At 42.0% G+C, this 20812-nt stretch overlaps 1 protein-coding gene across 1 annotated transcript in view; it reads left to right on the forward strand.

Moving 5' to 3' along the window:
• The window catches only part of arid5b (AT-rich interaction domain 5B), an 83245-nt gene that overhangs the window by 18455 nt on the left and 43978 nt on the right, over positions 1-20812 (forward strand). The window contains exon 4 of the mRNA XM_060864003.1: positions 9997-10227. Within this exon, the coding sequence (XP_060719986.1) occupies positions 9997-10227 (231 nt within the window). The remainder of the gene's footprint in view (positions 1-9996; positions 10228-20812) is intronic.

Genomic DNA, 20812 nt, shown 5'->3' on the forward strand with positions numbered 1-20812 from the left:
GCAGTAATTCATCTGCTCAAACCGGATCTGGTGCAGAATCACGGAACGTCGTAAAGGTTTCAGAGGAACGTCACACCGTCCACATGGAGATGCCACAGTGTGCCGTTTGATCTAGAACAGAGAACGAGTTTCATTTCTCATACAACGTGGAAACGGCATCAGGGCGCAAGCGTTGGTGCTGAAACAGGCATGAGGCTTACACAGAACAGGCTGAAAAAGAGGAGGACAAAACAGATAAGACACGAACTCTCCTGGCTTGAGTAGTGCATTCCACACTCAGTACAAATTGCACTGCTGTACCGGAATAACCAGTGGGAAATTACGCTCTGTATTCTGCACTTCATCATTGGGATTCTTTGAGTATTTAGTTATGTATCTAATGATCGTATATCTTTTAATGATTGTGTCTTCATTTAAAATCCAGCGCTGCAGCTCAGTTAAAACACATAAAAAAGCACTTAGAGACGTTGTGTTTACACTGAGTTTCCAACCCAAACACGGATCATTGTGCAAAATGATCGTTTGGTTTTCCTTAAAAATGGCACCAGGCTCTCGGTGCCCATACAGTGGAGCTCTGTGGCTCTGCTTTTTTTTTTAATAGTCATCATGTTTTGATTATTGTCAGGCCCATCTGGAAGTTTACTGGGTTTATTGTGCACTAATCTGCTCATATCGTTCTTCCTCCTATGACTAAAGCGTGGAAGGTTGCCAGCGTTTTTCTAAATCCACATGCTGGATATTGATGTGGAAAAAGTCTGTATGTTTGATAATAACAGTGACGCAGGTTTTCTGCAGTGTGTTTTTTACAGACACAGGGGTGGGGTGAGTCCAAATACTTCACACAGTTAACTTTTTCAGTTCTGTTTGCTTTTTGTCACTTTGCTCCATTTCCAGTGTTACCGGCAGATTAGCTCCATGAGCCAAGGATACACAGCGGTCATGGCAGCTCTGGTTATGGGGCATCGTCTCTCAGTCCTGACCTTTCAGGAAGCCAATCATTATATAGTGTGTCTCTGAAACAACATTTGGATGCGTCGGTTATTGATGAGAGGAAAAACAATCAAAAGAGATGTATTAACTTGGCAAATCAACTGCATTCTTAAATAGCTGGAATTCAAATAAAACTGCTTGTCCTGCTATATGAGTAAGCCCTACACCTCCAGACACTGTAAACTCGTCCACTTCTACCTGAGGAGGTGTCAGAAAAGCACAATGTGGCTCTTTATGGTCCATGTGGTGCCGAGCCCCATTCAGTCAGAATGACTAGTCTGTTATTATCACCAGCCAATCATGGCGGTGTTCAGTGACAATCGAGAAGCTTCTCTATCTTTAGTATTAAACACACCAGGGTTTTTTTCACACACTCTATATCTCAGGTCTAATTAATCCCCTTATTTGCCTGAGGATTCCTCACAGCATTCAGCACAATGGTTAACTTTTCTCGAGTCATAAAGCTCTGTATGCAGCAAAAATATTGAGGTTTAATTCTACACAAATCCCATTCAGATCCAATCTGATTAATATCCAGGAAGCAGTCGGTCCAGTTAGAGATGTGATTTGAAGGTGTAGTTATTGTTTGGCCAGGGTTGGATTTAGATGTTTGTGTCTGTGTCTGTGTCTGTGTCTCTGTGTGTGTGTGTCTGTGTGTGTGTGTGTGTCTGTGTCTCTGTGTGTGTCTCTAAGTGTGTGTCTGTGTGTGTGTGTGTTTGTGTGTGTGTGTGTCTCTGTCTCTGTGTGTGTGTCTCTGTGTGTCTCTGTGTGTGTGTGTGTGTGTTCAACCTCCCTCTTACACACTGAAAAGCAGCCTGTCTGATTTGTAGCCTGTTGCAGGGCTGAAATCGTTTAATTTTTTGCAGTGAGAGTGTGGAGAGTGTGTGTGTGTGTGTGTGTGTGTGTGGAGAGTGTGATATTTCCTACTGTGTCCACGTCACCTGACGTCACACTGCCCAGGATTCTCTCCACTCCACATTTATTCACTCTCTCAGCAGCGACTGTAATGAATCAGTGACCAGCGCTTGAAGGTTTTGACCTTTAATTGTGTGTAAGCACAGAACTCACAGAACTCACAGAAATCAGTGCATTCATTTATTCATGGATGATGACGAGGACTTCTGTAACCTTCTGTATGAAACTATTTCAGCGAAAACCAGCTGATGATTGTTAGTAACAGGTAATTATTTACCAGCTGTGTTCAGAACCCAGAGTACCTTCGATTCCAATGATTCAGTGGCTCCTGCTGTAGTAACAACCATTAGTTATCAGTCATGATGCCCTTGTTTGACTTCCACTTATATCCTGTATGTGTGTGTATTTATATATTTATATATACAGAAACTCAGCTTTATCAGCTGTAATCAGGCTCAGCGTGTGAGTTTAACAAGCAAAGCTCTTTTCCTCCTGCAAACAGGAAGCAGCAGTGAGCTATTCAAAACTGAACATTCTTCTTATGAGTATGTTTTATTTGTGTGTGTGTGTGAGAGAGAGAGAGAGAGAGAGAGAGAGAGAGAGAGAGAGAGAGAGAGAGAGAGACAGACAGCTCCTATAATTATGAACAATTTCTTCTATAGGCAGTAATTGAACAGGTTTTTTTCTGCCAGCATCTGTGGATGAAGAAATGGACACAATGGCACATTGATAGCATGGTATCTTCTTATCCCCTCCTGGCATCTAATCCACTCCTTTGTGTCCCCTCCTAAATACATTTTAATTGGCTTGGTTGAGTAAACGCTATTCTTCAGCGCTTTTCTCCCAGCTTGGTGTAATCACGTCTCCCGTCCTAAAATAGAGAGCTGTCATTGTTCTAGTGAAGGCCACTGTGTGAGAATATAAGGTGCCGTTTCCGTAAGTCAGCTCGTGTTAATCGTTTTGACGCCTACGAGTCTTTCAGGATTTTTTTGTTGTTGTTTGTTTGTTTTTGGACACCTGAGAGCTGAGTTAATACATATTTAAATTGCTTATTAAAAGCTGGACCAAAAATAAATATTAGATTTTGCGTGGTGAGACGGAGCGGAACGGCAGAAAGCAGAACGGCGTTCGAGCTTTTGTGTTTATCGTCGGATTAAGTCTCAGATATTATCGGATTTACACACTTCAACATGCTGGAATTCATTACTGGAACACAACATCTAATATCTAATATTCTATTTCAAGGTGTAATGAGACTTTAGCTTATCTTTGACTAATCTTATATTAGTAATCATCATGAAAGTGTATAAAAGTCTACATGAAGTGTCTGTTAATCTGTGTAGACCAGACGAGTCTCGTGGGCTCCTTACAGTCAGAACTGTTGGGTTTTAAAGTGTTTAAATACTTAAAACAAATCTGTCCACACAAAATCTCATGCTTTTTATTATATGAAGCTCTGTACTTCAGTGTGTGTCCATAGTAAATGCACTCGTTGTGTTTGAGAGACGGAGAAATCAGGAGCCCAGAACAAGAGGGTTATGAGTCCACTATTAGGATATTAGTCTGTTATTCATAGTTGCACATAGACAAGTGGCTTCAGTATGTCAGCATTTTGTCATCATTACGTTGGCTTTTTTTTTTTCGCTCATTAAATTTATTTATTTTTTTTCCCATTTTGGTTTGTATATTTTCGCACATCCTGTAACTAAAGCATCAGGTTCTTGATCCCAATCCCACCAGCTGCTTTAATACACACATCCTCAGAGGAGAAGCACTGAGCAAACTGAGCAAACGAGCACAACAGCTCTGAATTTCACTACATGTTTGTGTGTGTCGTGTATATGACTAACTGCAATTGTATTAAATATGTCGTGGTACAATCTAGACACTAACGAGACCTGAATAATATCTTGTGTGGTGATGATTAAACACCACGACTACACAACGTGCTGTGATTTATTAAACTCAGACCTTCATGTCTGTCTGTGGCAAAGACCTCTGTTGAGAGGTGTTCTTCAGAAGACTGATCTGTTTGTCTGTATGGTGTTTTGTTTCTGTAGTTATAAAGTGAACACCAGTGTGTCCAGTCTCCAGGAGGGTAGACGGAGCTCAGTGGTTAAGATATTGGACTCCTCCTAGGAAGGTTGTGAGAACATCTAAGATCGGAGATGCTGTACATCTAAATACAGGACAAATCATTTAACAGTACAGAAGTTCTCCTTTTGTTTCCTGTTGATCTATGAGCAGACATCTGAGTAACATTCACGATGGGGCTGCTTTATTTACTTTAACTTATAGGTCGGACATTCTGAGTTACAAGTGTTTTCCGTACGTAAACGGCGGCTTTACGTCGATTTGTTGTTCTCGCCACGAGTCTGAAAACATTGTGCTTCGTCAGGAGCGTTCTCAGAAGAACATAATGACTGTGATAATGAGTCATTCTCTACGCACGACTCGATATCCACGTTTCTGTCAGTGGTAAAGCACTTAACTGACACTCACCATGTTATTACACCATGTTAGCTACCATTTTTTGCTTAATCAGTTAAGTTTCCCAGGAATTGAACACGGCACTGAGCGTCGCGCTGTAGCTTTCACTTGCTAGCTAATCGATTTTATTCACTATTTAGTAACCTAGAGAGCAGCAGGTATGTTTACAAGGATTTTGTGAACTTTATAAGCGGTTCGATTATAAACGGTTAAAATGACCGTTCTTCATTTCTCACAGCAGATCCGTGCCTTAGAACTTTAAGCCAAATGTTTGAGCCGAACGCTCAATAAACAGTGAAGTGCAAAAGAAAGCGCTCAGTACCTTGTAAAACACAAAAGCCAGTTTCACCGATATGAAATAAGACCGCCTTGAGTTATTACAGATCCAGTTACAGTTGCTTCAACACCAGGATCACCTGAGGCAGCTCATTTCCATGAAACATCTGAGTTAAAGTTAACTTCTCCCACAAAACAAAAGAAAAACAACATAAAAAGCGAATCCATCTGTTATTAATCTGTCATGGCACTTCACCCATATGCTCGTTTACTGTGTGATTGGGATAATTACAGCCATGATGTCATGTCCTGTACGCAGGCTGTTTTTTGTGTACGTCTGATGTTGAATTTATAATAACCATGTCATGTTACTGTAATATACTTTCGGTAAAGTATTAGCCGAAGTATTTGTTATATGAAGCGTCATACATTGATGAGGTGTGAAGTTTAACAGACGTCATCTTTCACATGTAGGGCACTTGCTTTCATGGTACAGCTGGGAATACCAATATAGCATGAGGTTAACTGTATGACTAATTCAGCTTGCTTTATCACTCTGTATCTCCAGCTCTCTAATTCAGACTGCTCTCTGCTTACTGTCTTGGGAACAAGAACCCACAAATTGCACGAGCAAATTATTATCTATTTAGTTTTTTTTTAACGACTTGAACACACACACACACACACACACACACACACACACACACAGAGCCATAAATCAGGATTCTAAAACGCTGATTTTAATTTAATGATTCGATGAATAAGTTCTGTCTCTCCAACGTGTTCAAAGTTTGCAAATTAACGGTGAGAAACACAGGTGCTGGGATTGCTTTAGGAAACCTGCCACTTTGGCTCGTTCATACGGAGCGCTACAGAAAGCCTCGGGCTCATGTGGGACTCACATGGGACTCGGCAAACCAATAAAATATCACCATGTAACATAAATCATAAAGAAAGAGCTTGGGATATTTAGGGAGGGGGAAGGAGTTGGAGAGCAGCTCGACTCAGCCGTAGCGTAAGTCTGGACTGGACAAAGGTGAATAATGAGCAACATTATAGGAAATACTGGAAGCGCTGGGATGGACGCCGCCCACGTGTGTCTTGAGCAACCAGCGATCTGTTACGCTTAGATCTTCCACTGTTGCTCTTGGCATCTGAAACACAATCACACTCATTTAACGAGCAGGCGAGAGCGTTTCTCACTAATCGAGCTCACGCACAAACTCACTACGGATTTTTCCAGGCACTCGCTTTCAATTGAACGTTTCCTCACAGTCCGGAGAAAATATCCTCTTTTCAGGAGCCTGGTGCTGTTGAGAGACCCGACTCTTTATATAGGCCAGCCTTGTCCTCGGGAGAGAAACATCCTCTGGAAGGAGAATTAGAGACATTTACATATGAAAAGTCTGATATATATTTAAGTATAGCAGTTGGTTATCTGTGTATATTCTGTACACATGATTTACTTCCCACGACATGGTAGGGAAATGAACACGGACGGCTCCAGATTTGCTGCGTCTGAGCTTTTTATGGAGGTTGTACACACAGAGGACAATTCACACACAGAGCTCCAGCAGCAGGGCATCTGAACAGTGTGCAGAGCTAAAGCCTAAACCAGCACATTAATAATAGTGCTGCACGCCGTTGCATTACTATATTTGTTCAGTATAAATATATTCGTCCTAGTTCATGTCCGAAGCTATTTCTAGGCCGTATCGTGTCGTTTCGCTGCACACATTAGCTCAGCTATGAACATTTCAACATTCCAGCCAATGAGGCATAAACACAATTACTTCCTCTTTGTGACTCAGAAGGGTTACACAATGCAAACTGAATATTTAATATTAAATTGTCTGATGTTATTCGACTCAGTTTTCCCTCTGGTTGATTTGTGGTTAATAATAATTGGAAATTAATTACACAATAACACGAGCACATCTCAAATCCTGTGTTCCACATTCTGTTTACCAGAAAAACTGCTGCTGTTTTTTTCCTTCCCTGCCTCACAGCATCGTAATACCGATGTAATACACACACAAACACACACACACACACTCACACACACTCACACACAGACATTTCAGATACAGCACACAAACTCATCACTTTGATTCATGGGTTTATGACCGAAGTGTAATTGTGTTAGCCATTATTGACGAGAAATATTTCATTAAATCTGTTGCCGTGGAGATGACACATTTTCCCCTTTCCGCTGCCGCGTTTCTCAGCATGCAGCACGCTAGTATCAATAATAATGCATGCCAATAACCTTAGCATCAATGCGTATCTGCTTTAATAGGCTGCAGTAATGAGGACATATAATAAGAGGCTTCTGCTAAGAATATTCTCGAATCTCTCCCATTTCTGTCTCCCTCTCAAGCCACCAATGTCTGTGTTTAAATTAATATATTGACCAATGAATTACAAAAAGAGAGGTAGCTTTTTTCCATCCAGCCTGAATCACACAGCACAAAGAAAGTGTCGGGTCTGAACAGTGATGAGGGCAGGACGGTTCTGAAATGCTGGAATCACTGCAGCTCTGTTTCAGGCTGGAAATTCACCACGTCACACAAGAGTGGCTTTAACACACACACACACACACACACACACACACACACACACACACACACACACACACACACACACACACACACACATTAAGTGGCCAACACACAAACTGGGAGTTGTCTTTCTCATAGCTTAGTCACTGCACCCAGGTTTTTACAAAAACGTATCAAAGGATCATTAATTGTATTTGCAGGAATAAAGCAAGCGAGCTCGAGCAGACACAATCTGAGAGATTTAACAAGCTGACAGGTGATTTGGAGATACGGCACTGTAAACTTCCATAATAAGCTCGGCAGGTACCGCAGCCAGCTGTACACAGCCATTATCAGATGTTTATCTGGGTCATGTTGTCTTCCATGAGCCAAACATTATAATTACAATATAATATTCAGTTTTGATATATTTTTGGGGGGAAAGTGGCATGGTTTGTAATCGGTGATTGTTTTTTTTTTTGTGTGTGTGTGTGTGTGCTTTCATGCCCTTGGCTGTTTTTCTTTTTTCCTACAATTTTATAACTTGACATTCTGTCCCATTGGGAAATAAGCTAGTCGTATATTTTCCACTTCCTTAACAACCTGCAAAAACAAAAGCTTCCTTTCAACTGAACATTTTCACAGTGCATTTTGTGACTCAAGTCACAGACCCTCAGGCCTACCTTCTAAAATTTTATAAGATTAAATAACTAATGATTATTAGCATTCAGACGTACTTTACCACATCCATCCTGTATTTTAGGTTTAATTGGTCCTCTTTGGCAGGGCGTCGAGTAGAGAGGCGTTATGTAAATATATTCCCACAGAGGCCCGTTTGACATTTTGTGGAGCACTTGTGCTGTAAATGAGGAGAACATTGCCATATTTAAAGAAACAGAGTCCCTTTCCAGGGATGTGATAAGATGTGCGAGGCTTAGACAGATCCGAGCGGTTGATTTTGTGACCAATCAGCGGCTTCTGCTCTCCTGGTGACAAGGACCTCTTGTGGAGCCTATTTAAGGAAAATTACATAATGCAATTTCCAGTGCCCTCTAATGATAGTGCAGTCCTTCCCAATTAAATAGCAAAGAGATAAGAATGAATTTCTTTAGGAAAGGTTTGATTTTATGAGTGAAACTATCGTGGCTTTCTCTTTTTGGTTTCTCTTTTTCCCACCATCGTCTCTGGCCCGAGGCAAAATCTAATAAGGAGAATGTATGCAGGCTGCCAAGTGATTAACTCAGAATATCGAGACCATATTATGAACGGAAAGCAGAGCGGTACGTAGCTGAGACACACACGCAGAAGCAGCGGTATTGTTAACACGCTCGCCTGCGTACCGTATGCACATCTCGGAGATTAAACGCAACATCCTCTAGAGCACACGTCAGAAATATCCTGACAAGTTGACTTTTACATTCGATCCACTGTTCATGTGGGTTTTACACAGAAAAAGTCATGTTGCGTTCATCTGTAAGGAAGTGACACTAAAATACCACAAGACACACGTCACATCCTACATGTGAAAGCGAGTATAATCCACACGTAGACGAGGGCAAAAGGTAAAGTGAAAGCAATAAATGAATTCTTTTTCTGTTGAACTGTTCCGATTGGTTCAAAGGGACAGTTTCTGTACTGAGATACGGTGCTAACCGAATGAGACGATTCCTCTCACCACACAGAGGACGAGAATCTGTGCACCACATTTCTGCATCTAACTCAAGTGGGTTGAAGACATGCAATAAAAGTCCTATAAAAAGATTAACAGAGTAAATCAAAGAGCGTCACGTTGCTTTTTTTGTCCAGAGCTTTTCGAGTTCGTTTAAAGTGACCCAGGTTCCTCTGGCCAGGAGCTCAAAAGCACAAAAGCCTGTTGTCCATCAACAAATCATATGAAAAAAACATAAAGTATTTTTTTTTAATTTTTGACAAAGCTCCAGTATTTTTTTACTCATAACCCTGTCACAAACTGTCCTCTCTACAACGGGCTGTTTTTCAGGATTCTAAATAGTTCTCAGGAAATGTGTCTTTTGACCACGGTGACAGATTCACCGTGCAATTCACTCACTTTGGTCCAGTGGATTGTGTTTTACAGCTCCTTGGCAGCTCCTCCTAAGCTGCTGAGATGTCTGAAGCACTCCAGTCTGTTGTAAGCTGCAAACATCTGTGTTTTTAGTGCCATATTATAAGAGCCCATACTCCGAGCTTGGCTTTTCCCAGGGGTGTGATTGTTTCTTCTCTTTTCTTTAAGGTTAAGTTTTTGACATCTGAGGGAACTCATGACAGAAGAAGGAGCTATACATTATCTTGCCTAGAGCTCTGATTTTTCAGGACTGAACGATGTGGCATCCTGCCAGCAGACTACTTTTTTATTGCCGATCCTAACAGACGGCTGTCGTGTTAAAACAACAGTTTGACTTGGAAAAGGTTCTAACTCTCATGTCTGTGCTTCAACGCAGAAAGACCTTCACTCTTCACCATCTTGCTAGATAAGGTATGAGAAAACAGGTTGTGCCTCCTGCGCCTTTAGAAACACCTCAGGTCCAGTAAGATAAATTGAGACTGTAGGAGAAGAAGGCAAGAATCAGCAATGACCTTTTTGCACTGGTGCAAGCTGACTTAGCAGTTTGCACTTAATTCACACCCCAGTTGTAAGAAGCAACACAAAACAAAACTACATATCACTCGCTTTAGTGTAACTGCAGTGTGTTTCTTTGGCCTGTTGACCTACTCAGCAACAGATAGAACATTTCTCACCAACCTCCGTTTGTCTGTGTGCCCACAGGTGACGATGGCGAGGATAAGAGGGTCCTGGTGCTAAGCTATCCACAGTACTGTCGCTACCGCTCCATCATCGCACGGCTCCGCGAGAGGCCCGCCTCGCTACTGACGGACCAGGTGGTACTAGCTCTGGGGGGTATCGCTACGCTCACAAGCAACACTCAGATTCTCTACTGCAGGGACACGTTCGAGCACCCCACACTGCTGGAGAATGACAGCATCTGCGACGAATTTGGTAAGCAGCCTTCACGCTAAGACGGTTGATTTGAAACTTCTTTCTGATTGGGAACTGACAAGATCAGTTGGTCCGTGTATCTTCTCTAAAAATAAACATTGGCTGGTGAAGGGTGAAGGTAGCGGTGGAGGAGGGCAGAGTTGGCAAGGTCTCAAGTGGTCTCTGTGGAATCGTGAACTGGGCTGAATGATCAAGGGATACAATCGTTGGATTGATGTCTGATTGATGGGAAGATTATGAATAAATGGATGGATGGAAGACAGATAGCTGAAAAGATAAATGTATACAGAGAATAAAATGGATGTATGGCTCTGCGATGACCAGTCAAACAGCAGCAAGACATGTAAAATGGATGGATGGATGGATGCATGGATAGAGTGCTGGACTGATGGTGGGTTGCTTGGATCTGGATCTGGGTGATAACTTGAGGCATGGGTTAATAGGTTGGGGGATATGTAGATTGATGGGGAGATAAATGAAGAAATAAATAGATTTTTTGGAAAACATTGTGGGAAAAGGATGAATGAATTAATGGTTGTAGAAACATGGCTGAGAGAAGACACATTGTTGGTGAGACAGATGGCTGGATGAAGGATGAAGGATGGATGGATGGCTGTTTAGATTTTTGCCACATGAATAGATGGATGCATCTATGGATGGATAGATGGATGGATGGATGGTGGAGGCATGCATGTATGCAGGGATGAATGAAGCATAAATAGAATGGAAAATGAATGCATGAAGGGATGGATAAACAACTGGATTGATGTATAGATTAGGATGGATAGATAGAAAAAGATGGATGGATGGATTGATGGATGGGTAGTTAAACAGATGAGTAGACAGATGGGTGGATAGTGAATGAAAGTAAGCACCTACATAAGCTTCTGATGAATAAACGTTGACACATCAGACCATCACTTCTTTATGAAGGTCTCACTGTTTGATCTTAATCACATGACGGCTGTTAAAGAGTCTCAGGAGAGGGTTTGTTGAGGCAGTGGGCACCGGCTCTGGCACAACAGCAGGCACAAATGACTCGTAGCTAGTGTGATCACACAGGTTGTAATTAAAGCAAAGATGCACAGTTGGTTTTTTGCCTGGCAAGCCTTCTAGCCTTCAAGCCTTCATGCCTTCCAGCCTTCATGCCTTCCAGCCTCAGCTAAAACAAGAGAACGATAGACGAATGAGAGACGGCCTTTCCCAGTGATGGAGCAGTGATCTTTTACCCCCGAGGTTAGAGTCGGGCTTTAAGATCTGTCAGTCACTGCCACAGCTATGAAGAAGAAGTGACGTTTGTCTTCCTGTCGGTTTGATCGCTCCAGTGTTGTGTTGTCGTCTGCAGTCAGCACTGCTTTTAAAACTGACACAGCCACTGGCACCATAAAGGATCGTTCTAGCTCTCGTTTGTGGCTTGAAGTGGTTCTCCAGACACGTTTACATGACAAGCCAGACTTGTTAATATTGCGTTTTACTTGTACGAGACATATTACTGACTAACAGAGACTCGTTAGAACGTGTGGTAGGAAGAAAAAATACTGTAACGTTAACCAGTAGTGTCAGACGTCAACACTTAACATTAATGCAGATCTACTACTACAGCGTGATGTTAGTTTTAGCACGGTGCTCAATTCTAAAGGTGTTGATTCATATTCTAAAACAGCAGCTGCGACAAGAGCACCGGCTCTAATTCTGATCACACTAACGAACGTGTTATTGTTTCTATAGTAACAACTCATTCACAGGGACTCGTGTTGCAGACGCTCCACATAATCTAATGCCAATAATAACCAGATTAAGGAAACATCTTGCTGTTTAACAAACATATCATCGACATGGTGAAGATCTTTGGAAGGAGACGTTTATTTAACGTGTTAATGGACTCTCCAGTGCCGTGCTGAAGGTTGTCCAGAACAGGCAAGTTTTCAGGACAAGAGACGGTTGTTTTTGTCTTATTAGTGTTAAAAGAGGGAAAGAAATAAAGCTTGATGAGCAAAGATGGCTGTTTATAGCTGCTAGAATGCAAGTGATAAAAGGAGCTTGCTAGGCTTGTGAATGCTAGAAACGTATAAAATCACAGTGTCTTTCATTAGCCAGTTAAAAATCAGAGTTACTGGCAAATCGCTGCAGTGTAAAAGGAATAAGATGCTTCCTGTTATTGAAAACTAATGCACTTGTCTATAATAGCTCAAACCCCACAATGTGTTTCATTCCTTCCTTACTTTATTCCTAATCATGCTAATAACATTAACTAATGTGAGCCTTGTTGTGTGTTTGATTGTGAACTGTATGGTTCTGTTTATACATCAGAGGAGGAGGAAATATTCATTCTGAACATCAACAATATGACATATCACTTCCTGTCTCTCACACTGTCCGCCGTATTTACAGGGATTAACAGGGGTTATTAAATCCAATCTGAATCCTAGACAACTACACCATGATAATATTTCTTTTCCGGTACTGCATTCTCTGCCTTCAAAGAAGATTACTGTACTTGATTATTCCTGTGATTTCTGTCCAAACAGAATCTGCTTTCTATTCTGCGACTCTGTGAAAAGATCAACTGATGGGTGACGAGCAGCTTTCTTTACTCGCTCAAGGGCTGTTTATGTAATAACCAAGAGTGGCAACGGCTTTGCGTAAACAGCTCACAATGTACTTAATGCTTTATCTCTTGTACATGTTTTTGGTAAGCAGCATTCAGAGATTGTTGTGGAACCTGACAGAGTGTAGATAAAAAGGCCCTTTTATTCCTGGCCGAGCTTTAAACCGAACTGAGCCGCATTGTTTCAGACTATTTTAGTTCAATTAAGGGTGTGTTATTTATTAAGCTCAAAACTCATATGTGTGATGTCATCGCTTATGTAAAGGATTTCATTTAATTTGTTCTGAAGCAAATCAGAGAGAGCGAGCGAGAGAGAGAGAGAGAGAGAGAGAGAGAGAGAGATGAGAAAAATCATAGGGGACACGGAAGAAATGAAAACATGGAGTATTTTCTATGCCCAGTATGAAGGTTACTTGGTGGAAAATCTCCGGCGTTTAGCCTAACCATTAACTTTACAGAGAAAGTAACGTGGCTTCCAGAGTCTTGGCTTTTGAGTGGGCTGTCTGATGGTTTTGAGAAGGTTCCAGCACATTAGAGAGCAGCAGCTAGCATCGAGGGGTCTGTTTCAGGAAAATGTGGCAGGAATGGTGGAGCTCACTCGCTGTCTTGCTCACACATATTTTTAGTAAGTTGATCTGATGCCTCCTGCCAATTGCAGTTTCATCTGCTCCGTCTTTTAATGGAAATGTCCACAGGGTTTGCCTTGTCTGCCTGCTCTTCTGGCTACATGTCAATCTCTCTCTCTCTCTCTCTCTCTCTCTCTCTCTCTCTCTCTCTCTCTCTCTCTCTCTCTCTCTCTCTCTCTCTCTCTCTCTCTCTCGTGGTCTCTCCCTAAAGGAAACAAAGGCCGCTTAATTGACTTAAAGGTCTTACTCGTATGTGATTGGGCACCGAATCTGAGTTGGGTGAAGAATTTTCTCCTCACACATATTAGGAATGTAATTAGAACCCATGGAAGCGCATTTTGTTGTGATTACAATGCATTATATTGTGCGGGGACATGTCAGCGGGGCGAAGGCGCCCTGTAGGCAAACAGAGGCCAATTTGGTTGACGCTCCTCAGCAGGGTCTAACCCTGACCCCGGTGGGTCACATGACTCCCGATGACAGCTCAAACAATTACGGCTGCCACATTCCTCTCCGGCTGAGACGAACTGCTCCAAGCCTCCTGGTGATAGAGACACCACCACCCTGTTTAGGAATAACAAATCCAGATGAAAGGAGCGTTCCTCTTGCATGAAGGACACCGTCTCTGACAAGCGTAGTGCAGGGAAAAGAGAGAGGATTGAAGTGTCTCTTTAGATACGTAATGTTAATGGGCAGACTATTGAAGAGTGTTTTTTTTTTTTACACAGAATCTCTGTAATGGCCGTGCTGTTATTCCCCCTCTCCTGATTCATTTCCTGTCTCTAAGGACATTTATTTTTAGGAAGTCAGTATTATTATGTGGGCATATGCTTAATGATTGCAGTGTGAAGCACAGGCATAAAAGCTGCATTATGGAGTGAAGAGAGATTCATTTATTTCATTTTTTTCACAGTGGCACGTCACAGAGGATGAAGACATTAATGTTCTCTAGTTATTAGGACGTGTTTTGTGCTAGATGATGATATGCCTGTTATCTTTAAACACGCTGAATCTTTATCTACTTGTAGCCAGGCCTTAGTTGAATGTTTTTTTATTATACGTGGTGTGACAGGAATGTAGTGTATGTGATTAGAGTATGATTGGTGCATAGCAATGAGGATGGGAATTAATTATAGCCTGTTGTTTGGTGAAGAGACGAAGCGACTCACAAAGTAACCCATTGTTGTTCATTATCATGGACCCTCTTGTGTCGCAGTCATTGTTCAGAAGTGTTAATCAGTTGTACTTAAGTAAATCAGATTGCAGGCCAGTGTTTGCTCGTGGGTTCGCAGTTTGGATTTCATCCTCTGCCTCATTTAGAGAACGTGTTTACCGCATACACGGCAATAAAAAATGGGTCATTTATTTTCCTCTCATGAAAAAAAAAGCCTTAGAAATAAAGTGTGTTTGTGTGTGTGCATGTTTTTCTATCCTGATCGGAGCCAAATGTCATCACAGGAATACGAATAGCAGACAGTTTTGTTTTTTAAGGGAAAAAGGTCAACGGTTTGGTTACTGAGGTTAAAGTTATGGTTCGATTTTTATGTAGTAACTGAGTTAATAATTGTCAGTGGAAGTCCTCACAAGGATTGTAAGACGTGTGTGTGTGTGTGTGTGTTTCTTAATTTCACATCCATGTGGCCAAGTGTCTCTTAGAGAAGATTTTAATAGGCATTGGGAGAACGGCGTTTGATTGATACCATATTCTGGAGAAAAGCAGGACATCTGTGTGCTTGTTGAAGAGAATATTAATACTTATGATATTTTGCATGGCTTTTTAAAGTAGCAGGCAGAGAGAAGTACAGTGACTGGTCTCGGGCCTTAAAGGAAGTGGGCACTGGCGTCTCCTCTCGACCATGTGGCTTACGGAACATTTGAATAATTAGATGCAGGGGAAAAGATTTATTATCCTGGGCGCATATGGAAGAAAGTTTTTTTTTTTCCCGTCAGAATATTGAGAAACATCATACAGCCCTCCTCCTCCTCCCCCCCCCGCTTCATCCCCTGCTCTGTTTCATCAAAGAAGGGAGGGAGAAAAAAATACGAAATGAAGTAAGAATCGCCCATTACCCAGTTCCTTTTGCAATCAGATCCGGTTCTCGAGCTTTGCCGCTTACATAAACAAAGCTTTCTCTCAAATTTGATTCAGCATTAAGTCTTTCCAGAGAATTTGACACCTCCTCCCACCCCTGCCCCCCACCCTGGTTCTATTTATCTTGGATATGAAATTCTTTGTTGTTCCACGAGTCTTCATTGGAAATTAAATTCTGGTGTTTGCTCGGAACAAAAACTATTGCATTTAAGTAGTGCAGCAGGGAATTTTCCCAAATTCCATTGGAGCTCTCTCTCTCTCTCTCTCTCTCTCTCTCTCCCTCCCTGTTTCTTTTTCATGTGTTCTCGTTCTGTCTCTCCTCTAGCTGTACTTGGCTTGCTAGATTTAATGCAGGTAATTAATGCCATCCAGATGTTGCAGTCAGATCCATTTTGGTGCTGGAGCTGAAAGCATGGACAAGCTCAGGCAGGCTCCATCCACACTAATCACCTAATACACTCGAGAAGGATTGTATGAGCAGTTAAGTAAACAGTATGTAAAATGATTACTGTTTTTCCGTACGCAAAGCATACAATTAGCTCTGACGAATGCTTTTAACTCTCTTCGTTTGCATTAACCAGGAGAAAAACACCCTGGACATTTCAGGTTTTTTGTCCTTTTTATCGCTCCCTTCATCTCGACCCCTCTGTCTGTCTGCATGGATGAGTTTTTGTTCCTCTCTGCTGTTTTCTACATTAGGTTTGATGATTCAGGTCTGTTTTTTTTTTTCCACCTATTTCACAATCTGGATTGAATTACTAAAGGTCATGCATTTTTTAATAGCCCATATGCCTCATCCATGTGTCATATTAAGAATTCAAGACCGAAGCGAGCGGCTGCCTATTTTTCAATCCAAAGTTATACTTGTTTTTTTTTCCATTGCACTCCTGGCCTCGTCAGGCTGAGGGCGAACCCTCCCTTCATCCTTTATTTTAAAAAGCTGAAATTGTTTCCCCCCAGAGCGAAATTTGCATAATAGTCAAGTGAAGTTACAGCATTTCTCTGAATCTGGTAATGAATAACACCCAGGTCATAAAAATACACACCACTGCATACTTACACTGTTTGTTTGTATATGTGTGTGTGTGCGAGTGTGTTTGTGTATGTGTGTATACGTGTGTGCGCGAGTGCGTGTTTTTGTGTGTGTGTGTTTGCAAGTGTGTGTGTGCGAGTGTGTGTGTGTGTGCATGTGTGAGTGTGAGTGTATGTGTGTGTGCGCATGCGAATGTGTGCGTATTTGTGTGTGCGTATGTGTGTGTGCGAGTGTGTGTACTTTGTGGTTTTCTGCTGCTGTGACTCTGGGGTCAGTATTATTAGTTTGAATGGGTTTTACAGCTTGCTATTTGCTCACATGTTCACTGTGTTCCACACACTGCTCTACACACTGCTCTACACGCTGCTCTATACACTGCTCTACAAACTGCACTACACACTACTCTACACACTGCTCTACACACTGCTCTACACACTGCACTACACACTGCTCTATTACACTGCTCTACACACTGCTCTATACAATGTTCCACACACTGCTCTACACGCTGCTCTACACACTGCTCTATACAATGTTCCACACACGGCTCTACACACTGCTCTACACGCTGCTCTACACACTGCTCTATACAATGTTCCACACACGGCTCTACACGCTGCTCTACACGCTGCTCTACACGCTGCTCTACACACTGCTCTATACAATGTTCCACACACGGCTCTACACGCTGCTCTACACACTGCTCTATACAATGTTCCACACACTGCTCTACACACTGCTCTATACAATGTTCCACACACTGCTCTACACGCTGCTCTACACACTGCTCTATACAATGTTCCACACACGGCTCTACACACTGCTCTACACACTGCTCTATACAATGTTCCACACACTGCTCTACACACTGCTCTATACAATGTTCCACACACTGCTCTACACACTGCTCTACACACTGCTCTATACACTACTCTACACACTGCTCTATACACTACTCCACACACTGCTCTAAACACTGCTCTACACACCACTCTACACGCTGCTCTACACACTGCTCTACACACTGCTCTATACAATGTTCCACACACTGCTCTATACAATGTTCCACACACTGCTCTACACGCTGCTCTACACACTGCTCTATACAATGTTCCACACACTGCTCTACACACTGCTCTATACAATGTTCCACACACTGCTCTACACATTGCTCTATACACTACTCTACACACTGCTCTATACACTGCTCTACACACTACTCTACACACTGCTCTAAACACTGCTCTACACACTGCTCTACACACTGCTCTATACAATGTTCCACACACTGCTCTACACACTGCTCTATACAATGTTCCACACACTGCTCTACACATTGCTCTATACACTACTCTACACACTGCTCTATACACTGCTCTACACACTACTCTACACACTGCTCTAAACACTGCTCTACACGCTGCTCTACACACTGCTCTATACAATGTTCCACACACTGCTCTATACACTGCTCTACACACTGCTCTATACAATGTTCCACACACTGCTCTATACACTGCTTTACACACTGCTCTATACAATGTTCCACACACTGCTCTATACACTGCTCTACACACTGCTCTATACAATGTTCCACATACTGCTCTACACACTGCTCTACACACTGCTCTACACACTGCTCACCCAAGCAGAACACTCTGATGGAGCTTCACTTCAGGCTGCACAATATAACAATCATCAGCTCTACGACAATATAATATCAACATCAGTCACATGAACGTATTATATAAATATCAGCATTATGACGAATATAATATCAGAATCCACAGTGTGATGATTATAATATCGCTGTCAGCTGTATGATATCAATAACACTGCTATAATGATGTAATCTCTCCATCATGTCTATGAAGAATCTACAGGTAGTTTTGAATAAGGTTTTGACTGAAGGCAGGTGATTTAAAATTTTCTACTACTTTAATCCTTTAAAACATTTTGTAGAGATTTGAATCTTTAAACTTTTATCATGTTTCAGTCGTGTTTTATTTTCTTATTTGCAGAAATGTCTTTACGGAGTGTGTTATGATTTTTTTCTCACGTCACCTGCCCTTAGTTTCATGTTCATCTTTTGTCGTGTAAACATTAGTTGCGTAACGGTGAAATTATTTGTAGCTGTAAGACATTTACGACATTTAGACATTCAGAATGTCACTGAAGTGGTTTAAATATTAGTTCCTGTAAATCTGTTCTCAGAGTTTTTATTAGTTTACAGTTACATATTATGTTATATGCTGTAACACAGATGAGATGTTCTACACCACTGAGCAGAGTGATGATGGTCTCAGCCTCAATCCTGTGACATTTTTTAGGTTAGTCTTTAACGTGACTTTGGACTCCTCTGTTAGCGCAGACTTCCTCTGTTTGCTCTCCATTTGGACCTGTGATGTGACACACATACAGAAATCCTCCGTACATACGCCTTCTGACAGAGAAATGGTGCGAGTCGTCTTTAGAACGTTCCGTTTGTAATGCCTTCATCAAGCTGAAACCAAATTGTTGTTCTTTTCTCCTACTGCAGCTCGAGGCCTGAGAGGACTTGTACATCCTGACAGCTGCAAGTGCTACCAAGCATTTTATTAAAAGAGTCAAGATTCCCTTTACACACGCACACACACACACACACATTCATTACTTAAACAGCCGCCTTAATTTGTCATTAAACCCCAAGCTAGGAGTGACATCACGATTGTCTGTCAAGCGAGCAGCGGAGCAGAGAACGGCCTCCTGTGGCCGGAAGCGTCCAAACAGAAAGGAGCGTCACGTCAGGCAGAATAACTCTGACAAGCATCCAGCATGAGCCATCAGCTCCCATTTTTCTTCAGGATACTTTAATAATAAAGCTACTGGTTGTTTTGATCTTCCAGCAGGGCCTCCTAGATGAATTCTGGGCCGCCTGTTGGATGGATTATCTCTCAGGTTTGACATTTGAGGTTGTGCTGATATTTTTAGTGTCCTCCTTTGCGATTTGGACTAATTATGCTGCTGGCTCCCTTTTTGTTACAAAAGCTCATTTCTGGCAATAACTCCTCAGGAAGTCGACATTTCTCGCTCCAGATCCACATCGTCTCGAATTTGTCACCTTTTTTTCTTTTCTTTTCCACACAAGAAAGTGAAGGAACGCTGGTGTCATTAAGTAACTTCACAATCCTCGGGATGAAGGGCACGGATTCGGAATGCCATGCTGGGAAAGGAAATATTGAGCTCGATTTTTAAGTAAGCATATCCCCAACAGACTTCTTACACGCTAAATGAATTATTCATGGCAAAAAAAAAAAGGGGACCTTTCAGGAGTCTGCTTTGTAACATGCCGCTGCTGTGGACTCGGACTTTATAGACAAAACCTAGAGGTAGATTAATCGCTGGAATTCCTATTTATTCACTAAACTGACCTGCTTGCTTTCCCCCAGCCGAGGTTTAGCTACGTTGGTGTGTTGATTCACAACCAGGCCCACATCCTCACCGTGTCTGGCCATAAACATTTAATGAGTCAGTAGCGGTGGACATAAACGAAATGCACAGCGAAGCTTCTGATAATAGCTTCTAAGGTCTCACTGTGTGTAGTAAGACCACGGGGTAACATGACTTCCTTGTTACTGGACTTCAGCATCCACATTGTGTGTTTTTACTCTTGTATATTTTTACAGTCTTTCACATTTCATTTGCACTTAAGGTGCTTTGGCGTGATGCAAGAGAAAAGAATGTAAAACTGAAGCCTCGTGTTCTTCTAAAGGCTTTTACTGAAGGAATGCAGGGGCAGGTCTGATAGTTTCCCCCCAGTAAAAGCTTTTTGCTATGGGATCACAGTCAAGAGGACAGTGATAGATCGTGTCATGTTTAAAGCTGTTATTATTCCAGGCCCCACGGGCCACGTGAAGTCGTTTGAAAATGTAATTTGATATTTTTTGGATAGAGCAGTACAACTCCTCTGTACTTTTAATTTCACCCCCTAAAGCAGATCCCAATCTGATATCTCTGTGTCTCTCTGTGTGTGTCTCTCTGTGTGTCTCTCTCTGTGTGTGTCTCTCTGTGTGTCTCTCTCTGTGTGTCTCTCTCTGTGTGTTTCTCTCTGTATGTGTCTCTGTGTGTCTCTCTCTGTGTGTCTCTCTCTGTGTGTCTCTCTCTGTGTGTGTCTCTCTGTGTGTCTCTCTCTGTGTGTGTCTCTCTGTGTGTGTCTCTCTGTGTGTCTCTCTCTGTGTGTCTCTCTC

This window comes from Tachysurus vachellii, chromosome 2, assembly GCF_030014155.1.
Source record: "Tachysurus vachellii isolate PV-2020 chromosome 2, HZAU_Pvac_v1, whole genome shotgun sequence".
NCBI classification, from domain to species: domain Eukaryota; kingdom Metazoa; phylum Chordata; class Actinopteri; order Siluriformes; family Bagridae; genus Tachysurus; species Tachysurus vachellii.